Source organism: Erythranthe guttata, chromosome 2, assembly GCF_056151865.1.
Source record: "Erythranthe guttata isolate IM_541 chromosome 2, IM_541, whole genome shotgun sequence".
In the NCBI taxonomy this organism is placed as follows: Eukaryota; Viridiplantae; Streptophyta; class Magnoliopsida; order Lamiales; family Phrymaceae; genus Erythranthe; species Erythranthe guttata.
The window spans coordinates 15,230,325-15,243,650 of NC_142534.1; the positions used below are offsets into that span (position 1 = coordinate 15,230,325).

At 34.3% G+C, this 13,326-nt stretch overlaps 1 protein-coding gene and 1 non-coding gene across 2 annotated transcripts; one reads left to right on the forward strand and one right to left on the reverse strand.

Annotated features, from left to right (window-relative positions):
• Positions 1-6,027: 6,027 nt before the first annotated feature.
• On the reverse strand, positions 6,028-7,209 carry LOC105969432 (cytosolic sulfotransferase 15). Its single transcript, XR_016029430.1, has one exon. It is a non-coding gene; the product is annotated as a cytosolic sulfotransferase 15 (transcript).
• A 4,087-nt stretch (positions 7,210-11,296) lies between these two features.
• LOC105969433 (hypothetical protein) lies at positions 11,297-12,120 on the forward strand. The gene has a single exon (XM_012994188.2). It carries the CDS (start codon positions 11,332-11,334, stop codon positions 12,118-12,120), a length of 789 nt encoding a protein of 262 aa, XP_012849642.2. The 5' UTR covers positions 11,297-11,331.
• The last annotated feature ends 1,206 nt before the right edge of the window (positions 12,121-13,326 follow it).

Consider the following 13,326-nt stretch of genomic DNA (forward strand, 5'->3'; position numbering starts at 1 on the left):
GCGTCATAAAATTACTTGCAATTTTTATCTCAACAAATATATAAACATATTCAAATAATATAACTTTATATACTACGAAATTCAAAAAATTGATAAGATTTCCGTTTCAAACTTTTAGCTTAATATAAGATAATATGGTAGATCATAACAAATTACAACTGCGGAAAAATACAAAATCAACTATATATTTTAAAAACAAAAATATACAAACATTATAAATGATTTTTACAATTGGAATACTTATCAAAACAAAAAAAAAAACAAAAAAAATTGGAATCAATGAACAAAAAATCCAACAAAATTGGAGTCGATCAACCTTAACCAACTACCAGAGCATAGTCGATTAGCTTAATCGACTATTGAACATGTACATAGTCAATTAAGATTCCAGTCTGCACAAATTTCTCTACACGCGACGTCATCCGCCCGATCCACCAAAAAACCCTAAATCTACCTTCCTATCGTCACCACACTGTCGCACCACACAAATATTCAACCAATTATTAACAAGAATAAAATAAATAATTCATACACAAATTAGCATTTCAATGTCCACAAAAACAAATACATTCATCAACAATTTCCTTTAATTCTCCTTTGACGACGAGTGCTTCCTCTTCTTTCTCAAAGCATGTTCCTCTTCTTCCTACGCACGCCGACGGGGTAGAATGCGTTGTTGAAAAGAAGAGTGTTTCTCCTCTACACGCGGACGACAAATGCTTCATCTTCTTTCTTTCTCTATCTTCCGGCGGCAGCGGTGGGGAGAAGATAGCCGGGAAAAAAAAAAAGAAAAAAAAAGAAGAAAACAGAGAAGAGAGAAAAGGTGGAAATGTGAAAGCGGCGGAATGAAAAATTACAAATAAGATTAGGGGGTTTTGAAAGAGTATAATAGACAATTAAGAGTAGTTTTGGAATTATGAAAAATATCACATGCGTAAAACATTAACTAAGGGGATTTTCTCTAATTATTTTTGGGAATGGGTGTTTTCTTAACTATATTTCCTAGATGGAGTTTTTTCTCTAATTTTTCCTTTGTAATAATAACATTATTATTATCATCAGTTCACAATGTCTTCCCATTTTCCAATAATCCCTTATTGAAGATTAAATTTTGAGCGGATCAGTCGATATTTAATATTAATCGGATTCCACTAATTTTTTGACATGTGGCACTCTTAAGTCTTAACTCTTAATAAATCAGGCTATTATAATTAGGGTTAGAGGGGTTATGGGTTATGCTGGGGTTTTCTCTTTTTTTTTTCATTTTATTTTCTTCCAATTATTAGAATCATAATTATATTTTTATTTAAACTATCCACGTGTCAATCATCCTATAACATCCAATTTTCCTATTAAAACAGACCATCCGGTCTAAATTTGCACCCTCCCTTATTATATATATGTCAAGTGCATGGCAAGTTGCCAAGTTTACTAATCGATTGTATCCTTATTTTTAGGGTAAACACACATTATTATAAACCAAGTAGCACTAGTAGAAAATTTGCTTATTACTACGAATTTGTTTGCTATGGTGAAAAACCGTAATAAAATGTACCTTTTACTACGGAACAACTTTGAAGTCGTAGTAAATACTAGGATTTACCGTAGCAGAAAAGTATTTGGTACGGCCATTTACCGTAGCAAAACTTTTGTCACGCCCGTATATGCTACGGGGTAAATTCATAGCAAATGCGTAGCACAAGCCTTTTTACTACGAATTTAATACCTTTTGCTACGGTTAACGATCGTAGTAAAAAATCGTAAAAAATCATTTTTCTATTAGTGTAGACGTGTCGACTTATTTATCTGGCTGGCATTTGGCAAGACTTTGGTAAAGCCGGCCTTATTAACATTTCACCTATTTTTATTGAAAAATACCATAAAGAATAAATATGTAATTCTCATTTTCAAACCCATATTCACTAATTGTATACAAATCACAGTAACCTGCCAATAAATTTGAACTTGAGATCTTTATAAAAAATTATTTTATATTATACATGGTTAACAAAATTTTGCAAAAAAATATTTTTCCAATATGCACAATTATTAATTATACAAAATTATTAACAGATTTAATAAACATAAATTTCTAAATTAAATGACCTATAACTTTATTTAATAAAAAATGTACATGTAACTCAAGTGGTTTTCACTATATTTTTTTAAAATACAAACTTCATTAAATTAAATACTTCATATATATATATATATATATATATATATATATATATATATATATATATATATATATATATTAAAGTTAAAGTCAATAATTATATTACATATAAATAAACAATGGGATCAATCAACTTCATACATTATTCAATAGTATCGTTGTTCAATATATATGACCATATCAACAAAAATATATTTAATTAATTCAATGGAAATTGTGTGTTGGAAATATTTTGATTTGAACAATTGTGATATTTCCCTATTGGTGAGCATATAACATTTGAGCCAGTCTATATATGTATGTCATGTTTCCCACTTCTTTGTTGTTTAGAGTACAATCCATCCCTAATATTGATCATGACTTACAAACTTTGTCTCTCTCTCTCTCTCTCTCTCTCTCTCTCTCTCTCTATATATATATATATATATATATATATATATATATATATATATATATATATATATATATATATATGTATGTATGTATGAAAGCTAGTTTAGAGTTGAGAAAGCATAGAAAGAAAAATGAACAGGGAGGAGAGTAATAATAATAAGCAGCATTTCAGCCACAAACACATCTTGACACGCCTCCAGCTCGACGAAGTCGAAGAAATCAGATGCAATGCGTGCGAATGGGCCGAGTACGAGGATGAGGAGCAATTATACGGGTGCACAGACTGCAAATACTTCCTCCATGAGAAATGCGCAGAAGCTCCTCGGTCCATTGAGCACCGATCCCATCCCTCGCATCCCCTTACCCTCCATGCAGCTCCAACCTACTCGAACCAAAGCTTCATGTGCGACGCCTGTGGACATGTAGGTGACAGCTTCTGTTACAGCTGTGCGCATTGCTCTTTCGATATCCACCTTGTATGCTTGTCTTTGCCTCATACTATCTCACGTGAAGAGGAACATCCGCATGAACTCCAACTTGTTTGTGAACAAGACATACTATTAACTGTTAATATGATCTTAGTTTGCTCCTTATGTGATGCCGTGAATACCGAATGTCGTTGGATTTATTATTGTGAAACGTGCAATTTTGGATTCCATTTAAATTGCATGATGTCAAAAGTAGAAGAAGAAGAAGAAGAAGAAGAAGAAGAAGAAGAAGAAGAAGAAGAAGAAGAAGAAGAAGAAGAAGAAGAAGAAGAAGAAGAAGAAGAAGAAGAAGAAGAAGAAGAAGAAGAAGAAGAAGAAGAAGAAGAAGAAGAAGAAGATGTAAATGAAGAAGAAACGGCAAATCCGGAGATTTCTGCTGCTTCTGATAATGAGGAATACTTCTCACTATCACCATCCTCATCATCATCGTCTTTAACATCCTTACCATTATTACCAAGTGGTCCGGAAATAAACGAAGCTAACTCCAGAGCAAAGACCAGACAAGAATTAGAACAGGCCATCTTAGAATCTCTCAGGGGAATGGCTCGCCTTGCCCAAAAGTTGGTCGTCGACTTGCTTAATGCTGCTGCCGACTATGTTGCTAGCCGTTGATCATATATATATATATATATATATATATATATATATATATATATATATATATATATATATATATATATATATATATATATATACACAAATTCCTAGGTAGTAATTTGTTTATGTGTGTGCCGCGCGTGGTGTCAATCTTATTATATATAGAAATTTGGCTTAACCAGAGATCTGAAGTGAGATATGTATGTTCTAATTTCAGGGTGACCTGTATAATCTGCTTAATTGCAGAACCCCTGTATTTTTTATTTTTTTTTAATTGCCAAACAAGTATTATTATTATAATAATAGGGGGAACGGACTATAGGCTCCGACCCAAAATTCCCCATCAACTACAAACTGGGACAGTTTGTACCCATCTGTCAATGTGATGTCTGCAAACGCTGAGGTGGAGGTTTGACTTTTGCTTTTGTGTAATGAATGGTTGTTTGGATCTGTAAAATGTATATGCGTCTGTTGGCAGAGTATGTAAGGAATGCGATTGAGTTTGCTATTTGGAATCAAAGTTGCAGCCGTCTGGGATGAATCGAGATTGGAACAGATCCTTTGATACTCTCGAATCCGATGCGGATCGCTGGAGCTCCGGCTTCTGTTTCGGTTCGAAATTGGATGAATGCGGGTATGGGTCGAGGCCCTTGAGCCTGGCGATAGCGTCCACTTGGAGGTCGGTGTTATTGATCTCCATCGACGGCGCCGCTTGCAATATTATTCTCTCTGTTTGAGGCCACGGTGGCGGAGGTGGTTGTTTGAATCTGTTTGGGGTGGAGGCCTCCTTTTGTGTCGGTTGTAGCCCTGCTGTCGAGCGACAACCTTGGGGCTTCCTTGCTGAACTTCCGAAGACGACTTTGTGCCTCATTTCAATTCGAATATCGAGAGAGGAAGAGGTGGTTTAGCCGGCAATTCAGCCACCGCCACAGCCGGAGGTGATCGCAACGCCGCCGGAGTCTGCTTTTACTTCTGTAGTGGCTTAAGAGAATCAACAATGGTCTCTAGCGACGTTGACATTTTTTTTATTTTTTTATTGTTTTTTTCTTCAACATCCTTTTGCCTATTTAAACAGTAATATTATTGTGATTGACGTCATATTAACTTGGTAATATTAACTATACTATAATGTAATCCTTAAAGGTCAACTATATATAGGGGTGGAAATCGGACGGATCGGATCGGATTTGGGTGTTTCGGAAAATTTCCGATTTTTTTCGGAAGTCCAAAACGACTTCCGATTCCGATTCCGATTTTTTCGGAATTCAAAAAGTGATTCCGATTCCGATTTTTTCGGAATTTTCGGAAAATCGGAATTTTTCGGAAATCTTCATTTTCGGAATTTTCGGAATTTTTTCGGAAATTGTTTGGAAATTTTCGGAATTTTTCGGAAATTTTTCGGAATTTTCCCAAAAAAAAAAAAAAGAAAGAAAAAAAAAAATGAGCACCGACACAGTAGCAAAACAGAACATACTCACACAAAAACACACAACAGACACCAAAAAACACACAATAGACTCACAATTCACAAACATAGCTTAATTGAAAATAAAATCCAAACAAATATTCTTAATAAACACCGGGAGGCGCTGGTGGTGGTGGTCTTCGGAGAGCCGCGAGGCCTGGTTGCGATGGTGGTGGTTGAAGAATCGGGAGGCGCAAGTGGTGGAGGTCGTCGGAGAATCGCGAGGCGCTGCTGGTGGTGGTGGTCGTCGGAGAGTCGAGATGCGCTAGTGGTGGTGGTCGTCGGAGAACGGGGAGGCAGTGGTGGTGGTGGTCGTCGGAGAAGGCGCTGGTGGTGGTGGGGGAGAAAGAAAGGTCGGATTGAGAGAGAGAGTCGGGAAATTAGGGTTTCGAAGTAATTTTAATAAATTTTGAGTTTTTGACTTTTGTATGTTTTAGAAAATTAAAAAATAATAATATGTCCATATATATATATATATATATATATATATATATATATATATATATATATATATATATATATATATATATATATATATATAATAATTGGAAAAAAAAATAGTAATATACTAGTAATTAGTACAGGCGGATAGATATATACATATATTATATATTATATTTATAATTGGAAAAATCGGAATAAATCGGAAATAATCGGAAATAATCGGAATAATTTCGGATCGGAAATCGGAAATTCCGAAATTATGTTATGTATTTCCGATTCCGATCCGATTTTTTTCGGAATTTTCGGAAATCGGAATTTCGGAATTTGGAATTGAAAAAGTCGTTCCAAAATCGGAATATTTCGGATCGGATTCGGCGGAAATCGGAATTTTCGTTCCAATTTCCACCCCTAACTATATATATTTCATTTTTAAATCATTATATTTGAAAAATCTTCAACTTGATAGCAATAATCATTTTATTCAATAACTAATGAAAGTAACATAAACACCAATACCGACTAATACAAAGACACTTATTAAAGCTCACATAATAAAAAAAAAGAAAACATAAATCAAAGCACAAACAACACACATACATATCATATTATTAAACGACCAGCTGTCTTGTTTTAATTAGATCTTGAATGTTAAATCAGGTGAACCCTGGAACTTGATCTCGACGAGCTTCTTCATGCGCTCAGCCATGTCGGGAGTCAAATAATTGGTCCAGTCTCCAACTCTTCCTTTCCTAAAGAATGTATTATTCTTAAATAAACCGTTGAAGGAATATCCATTCTTGTCCACATTCTCCAAACTCTGAAAGCTGCACATCTTCGAGATCTCTTCAACCATGCCTCGTTCTTCTTCCTCTGACGAAAACGGACAACCAAGAAAATCGGCAATCTTCTTCACATTGAAAACAATATCCTCTTTCATATCCTCGTACTTTAGAAACAACACTTTACCAGGATTCTCCAAATGGGCATTCCAGTAGCCAGTCATATGCTCCCAAAAGGGCCCATACGGATGAGTTCCCTCACAAAACATATCGAAACTCTCGTCTAGTCCAAGTGGGCCCGCGTGATCTTTCTTAAGCTTGTTTTCGGTTAAGAAATGGCGAATTGAGATGAACTGATCCAAAGGGTTTCTGCACACGTAAATGATTTTGCATGCAGATTTACGTATCGAATCAGCTAGGGCTTCGAAAGGCACGTGGGTCGCGAATATTCTTGGATCAGTGGGTTGATCGAATTCATGAGGGTTGTTTTCTTCAAACATGACTAGGAAGGGCACAAGTGTGTGGGGATTGCATGTGAGTAGAGGGTTTTGACCAATGTCGCGATAGATAGTATCGCGGTTGACTATTGAGAAAGCGAGGGCTTTCAGCCAGGTGGTTCCTGATTTAGGAAGGGTCGACAATATTATGTCAGGATCTCTTGCTTTGAAGTGCTTATGAGACGAAAGTACTGGTCGGAAAAACATATTCAAATACCAAAAGCCTCGGTATTTCACCATCGGACTGCCATCCCAGTTTGTTTGTTGCTCAAGTGATTGAAGAAACAACTCTGAAAACTCGTCATCCTCGTTTCTCTCTTGTTTTTTCTCCATCTATATATATTTTAATTAATTTCCGATGAATATTACAACTCACCCTCGTCTGTTCTTTTATAGCTAGCATGCGTGGATTCATTATATTATTAATATGTAGCATTAAATATATAAAAAAGGACAAAGAAAATAAAAAGTTAGGCATTATATTCATAAATATATACAGCTTTAAAGAAAGGTTAGGCACTTCTAGAGGTTTGCTGCAACGTACGTTTTGAGAGCTAGGAATGTACGGGGATGTGGAAATTGTGACATATTGCATTTCTACCCCTATATAATTTTGCCAACCCCTATTGGATCATGTGATTGATATTAATTAGATCATACCTAATTCATGTTGAATCCTCTATATAAAAGAAGGGTTATTTGTTAAACACTCCCATTGAGATTTTACTTCTTGATAAATCTTTAATTTGTAATTGATATTTAACTTAAGTTTATTGGGTCTAAAAAATCTTATATGCCCTCACTAATTAGTATAATTATTTTAAATTAAAAGTACGGTGAATTAAATGCATAATCCCTCTCAAAATCACATTACCTAAAGGCTAAAAATCCTCCCAATATTTCTCTCCCCAAAATCCTCCCAATATTTCTCCATCTCTCCACAAATCTCGCCCCCAACTTCCCTAGTATCTCGAAAATCCATTTTATCTTTTTTTCTCTTGATCTCCAAATACTGCAACAATGGTTTCACGTATATTGTAAGAAAATCTACTATTATTCTTGGACAAAAACTTCTTCTCTTTAGGGCAAACAACATACATATATATATTGGTTCAACATCACACAAGCTTTTTCGGTAAAAAATTGACGTGTATTACAGTAGAAATGGCAAAATTCACTTTGCACAATAGTGGATTCAATAAAATGGGAAGGTCAAAATCCATGGATTTAATAAGGGAATGGCAGAAACCACTATGCGCGCAAAAACCACTATGTGCACGAAAACCACTATGCGTACAAAAATCACTCTTGGATTTGTTTAATTATCAACACAACGTGTACAGTGCACCAGACATATATATATCAACAAAACGTGTACGTACACATACAAATTACTGTCCTAGTAAATCAATACAAAACCTCACTTATAACTTATCTTAAATTTTCATGGGAGCCGAAAACCACCATGTGAATCTGCACCGCCGCCGCTTATCCAATGGCACAAACAATTATTATTTATGTGAGTTACAATTTCAATTCCACATAAACGGAATGTGCAATCAATAAGCGTTAATGGTGGGATTAATTGAAAAAATGCTCATTAAAATATTTATGTAGAAGATATTATGTATCTTCTCTAATAACAGATATTAAAAACACGTGTATCAATTAGTTAGGGGCATAGTAGTGATAATTAAGGGTTTTTAATTAATAAAAGCTCTTTTGGATTTATTTTAAAATTGAAAAATAAATTGGGCCTAATGTAATGACCCTTGTATAATGGAGGAGTTTTGTCAAATTATCCTTATAAAAATGATAATTACATTTAATTTTAAAGATCAAGGAATATATATATATATATATATATATATATATATATATATATATATATATATATATATATATATATATATATATATATATTTAAAATAATAGTATGGTTTTGGGCCTTGATGGAACCCGATTAGCTCGATGGGCCCAATTGGGCTTGTACTTTTAAATTTATTTTTTTCTGATTTTTTTTTGTCGTCAGTAATTTTTTTGTCTTTTTTTTTCCTTTTCTTTAAAGCAATTTCCCCCACTAATCGGGGTTTCTTCGACCCTACACCCGGTGAAAAACACCGGGTGGGTCTTCTGCTGCCACGTGTTCTTTCTTTTATTTTTCTAAAACCCCTAAAGGTAAACCCTAGCGGGGAATCTATTATAAAATACAAAAAAGAGACACGTGGCAGCAGAAGACCCACCCGGTGTTTTTCACCGGGTGTAGGGTCGAACAAATCCACTAATCGGTGTTCACCACATTAATATTATTGTGCTTGACAACAATGTTATTGTACTATTAAGTAATATTATTATTAACCACATTAAGATTATTTTTGTTCCTTTTTTTTTACCGGTCAACACAATAATATTATTGTTTGTATCGAGCAAAAATGTTCAAAAAAAATATCAAGTGATTAAATAATAAAATAAAAAGGTCAACACCGGTCTCGGGCGTTGACCGTCGGTCAAAGCAGACAAAAGAATCAGGAAAAATAAAAATCAAAAGAATATCAAAAAAAAAGTTAACGCCGAAAATTGGGGTAAAATTAAGGTTAAAGGGATAAAGTTGAAATATATTAAAATTTGAGGGGGTATTTTAGTTGTTTGTAAAGGAGTTTTTTGGATGGACCTGGTTATAAATAAACAATACACCATGGATGATGCTGGCAAAAACCTGCAGCACAAAAGAGACAGAAAACGATAGATGACCTAGAACTACTGAACTGGCAATAGTAGCCTCAAACGACGCTACTAATCGCGGAGTCACTCAAGGCGACCAAGTCACTCACTTCTACAAAGAGGAATCATTCACTCTCAATACAATTAACTTGCAAAACTATGAACTTAAACAATCATACTGATTTTATTCATTGATAGGGTTTATATAGGAGTTTGGAACATTCCTCCAAATATTGAAAAAATTACAACTTTGAATGACTTCTCAACTTTGTATTCTAGAAAATAAATAATCTTGACGCTGATTCATGAAATGCATAGAATATGACCTGATTAACTAATAACAATATGAATCATTCAAAATTAGATTAATAAAATAAATAAAACACTAAGAAATACCAAAAGACACAAGTGTCTTTTCCCGAGTGCAGTTACGTTGGCAGATTCTAGAAAATTGAACATAACTTCTTCTTCTAACCTTTGTTTCATAAACCCTTTTTTTTATTGAAAATTAGACTTTCATACCTTTTTAACCATACATTATACATAACTTAACTCTTTTAGAATTGCAACAGATGATTTTTCCAAGTTGACTGATCAACACCAATTCTGCATCAATGGACTTAGAATTGGTAATAGCCAATCCTTCTAATATAATGCGTGTGATGAGTAGATATGTATACGTGCAGAAGTAATCCTGCAATCAATCATTTATTTTTTCTCGCCTAGGGCACATTTCTTTCAATTGATAAAATATATATTCTCATTCATTTCCAACTCCATATATTTAATATAGGATTAAATGCAGTTTACACTCCTAGATCATATCTTCTATAATACTTATTCAATACATAACTAAAAGTAATCTTAATTGTTTAAATTTACTTTAGTTCATTAATTTCTTAAAATATATTTCATTCATTATTATACAATATATTTACTTTTTAATGTTTTTTCTATTATTTAATTTTAGCTACTTTTCATTTTGTTATGATCCTATAATGATTAATTTTTTATGTTTATTATGTTTTAAATTTTAAAAATTAAATAATTGGTGCTGAGGAAAGTAAGTGTTACAAATAATATTTTAAGGGGTAAATATTAATTACATAAGCTATACATCAGGGGTGTAAAGTGTATTTAACTCTAAAGTATAATACTTTACATATACTTCAATTTAAAAACTAAATAAATATTTTCAACCCAAAAAAAATAATTAAAAATAATAATCTCCACTTCATGTTTGTAACTTTGTTTAGCTTATCTGTCCCTGTCAAATATGACTTTGCAGTTTGAGCAAGTCTACACTATACCAAGTCTTTAACTAGTTCCGGACGAAGTCTAATCTCAAATATAAGGGTAAATTATGAAAACTCCCTAAACTTAGATTAAATTACAAAAACCACCTCCACCTATTCATAATTACCAAAAACTCCCTGAGGTTTGTTTCCGTCTTACACCAACCCCGTACAACTTTTCACGAATTTTTTTTTTTATTTCAGCAAATAAATTTTACACAATTTCATATATTTTCTTGTATTCCTCACCCATTTAACAAATATAATGTACACATTTAAAAAAAAAAAAAAAAAAAAAAAACCTCGATCAACAATTAATCAGATGGGAATATTTTGTTATTACGGATAGCTGGGGTGTTTTTCGTTATTTAGCCTAAGTTCAGGGTTTTTTTCGAAATTTACCCCTAATATACATATATTACCTTGTTTTGATCATAAAAAACACACACACACACAACACACACCAAAAAAAAATGAAGCAGTACCACAATAAGCAGCATTTCAGCCACGAGCACATCCTGGCACCCCTCCATCTAGACGCCGGCGAAGAAATCAAATGCGACGGCTGCGAAGAACTTGTCTCCGACACCTTCTACGGCTGCCTTGAGTGCAATTTCTTCCTCCACACGGTTTGCTCGGAGGCCCCTCGGTCCATGGTGCACCCTTCCCACCCGGACCACCCGCTAACCCTCCATCAGAACCCAACCTACTCGAGCCGAGCCTACTGCTGCGACGCCTGTGGGTCCGGCGGCAAAGGCTTCAGCTTCAGCTGCGCCCACTGCGAGTTCGATCTCCACATCCTCTGCGCGGCTCTTGCGCCGACTTTCCTCTTCAAGAAGGAGCACCCGCACGTGTTCAAACTCGTGTGCGAGCCGGAGAGGGTTAAGAAGCTCACGTGCTACGTATGCGGTGTCGGGAACCAGGGGTACTGGCTCTACTACTGCGGCGCGTGCGGTATCGGCGCGCATGTGAATTGCTTGTCGTCCAAGCATGATGAGGATATAGGGAGAGTGAATGATGGTGGTGTAAAGATGAAGAAGCAGGTTTCTGTTAAGGGGGAGGAGGAGTCTTCGTCGTCGGTATCGGGCGGTCAGAAAACGGAAGCGGAGGCGAGGCGGCAGCGAGATGTGGAGGAGGCGACGCTGGAGGCTCAGAGGCAGCTGCTGGAAGAGAGGCTGGCGCAGCAGTTGATGCTTGATGCTATGGATAATGCTAGTGACTATGTTGGACCGTCCTATACCAGAAAATACTATTACTATTGACATACATATATATGTGTGTGTAGCATCATCATGTATGGTTATAAATTAAATCTGAATGATATATAATAAGAGTTTTCTTTAATTTTTGGCGATTATTCTGCTGTATAAATTTGTTAGAATTACTTAATCGCGCGTGTTATTACTTAATTGTTGTGGGGGTGATGTATAATTCCAAGAGTTGTGAGATATCATATATGTTTTGATAAGAATGAAAAGTGAGATGCGTTTGATTTTGTCAAATGCATTTTTTTTTTTTGTGTTTTAACCTTATATATTTATTAAAGGGAAAACACATTCGGTACCTCGTGTTTAAACAATTTAATATTTTTTGTCACTTTCATCCGTTTACCGTGTCAGTTAAAGCAGTGATGGGCAACGCTTGATTCCTTCAGTACTAACGGAAAATTGTTTATAAGTGTTTTTGGAACATGAGGGATCAAATGTGTTTTTTTTTTGTGAACATAGGGACTAAATGTGGAATTGATGATAACTTGAGGGACCAAAATTGTATTTTTCCATTAACTAAACTATAAGTATTACCTTTCGCTATCACATCATTAAATAATGATCAAGGTTATTTCAATCTTTTTAACGTGTTTTTCCTAAAATCAAGTCACTACACAGTATTCTTATAAATACTGTGTGAAACTGAAAAACGACAATTAATTAGAAATGAAGGGAGTAACAATTAGAGATCAGGGTCCACATCATAGTTGAATAAACAATTAAATTCTAACATATAAATTTTAACTTCTGAGGATCAAATCATGACAAAATATAAGTTCTTGACAAGAAAAATATTTATTTTATTTTCAATTAAAAAATGACAATTTAATTAGTAATTAATAACTAGTTTTTTTTTAGTAAATTGAATCTATTTTTAGTAAAAACCCTAAAAGTTGACTTGGAAGATTAATAATTGTGGATATATTGAACTATGAGAACTGAGCATTGAGAGACTCGAAATTAGATGCTACGTCTGATCTGGTTATTTACATCAGATGCTTGTTAATCATAAATTTATATATAAGGGTAAATTACAACTATCTCTGAGGTATGGTTAAATTACGAAAACCCTTCTCTTGTTTGGGTAATTACAATCACCCCCTCAGTTATAAATTTTCTTACTCATCCATCCTTGCGGTTTCAAATTTAATAGAATCTTCTAGATTATATGAAATATTATCACTTTTGTATTTGTTTAAT

Bases quoted from the DNA above. Each gene is read 5' to 3' on its own strand.
- LOC105969433 (XM_012994188.2), top strand. From the start codon at position 11,332: ATGAAGCAGTACCACAATAAGCAGCATTTCAGCCACGAGCACATCCTG.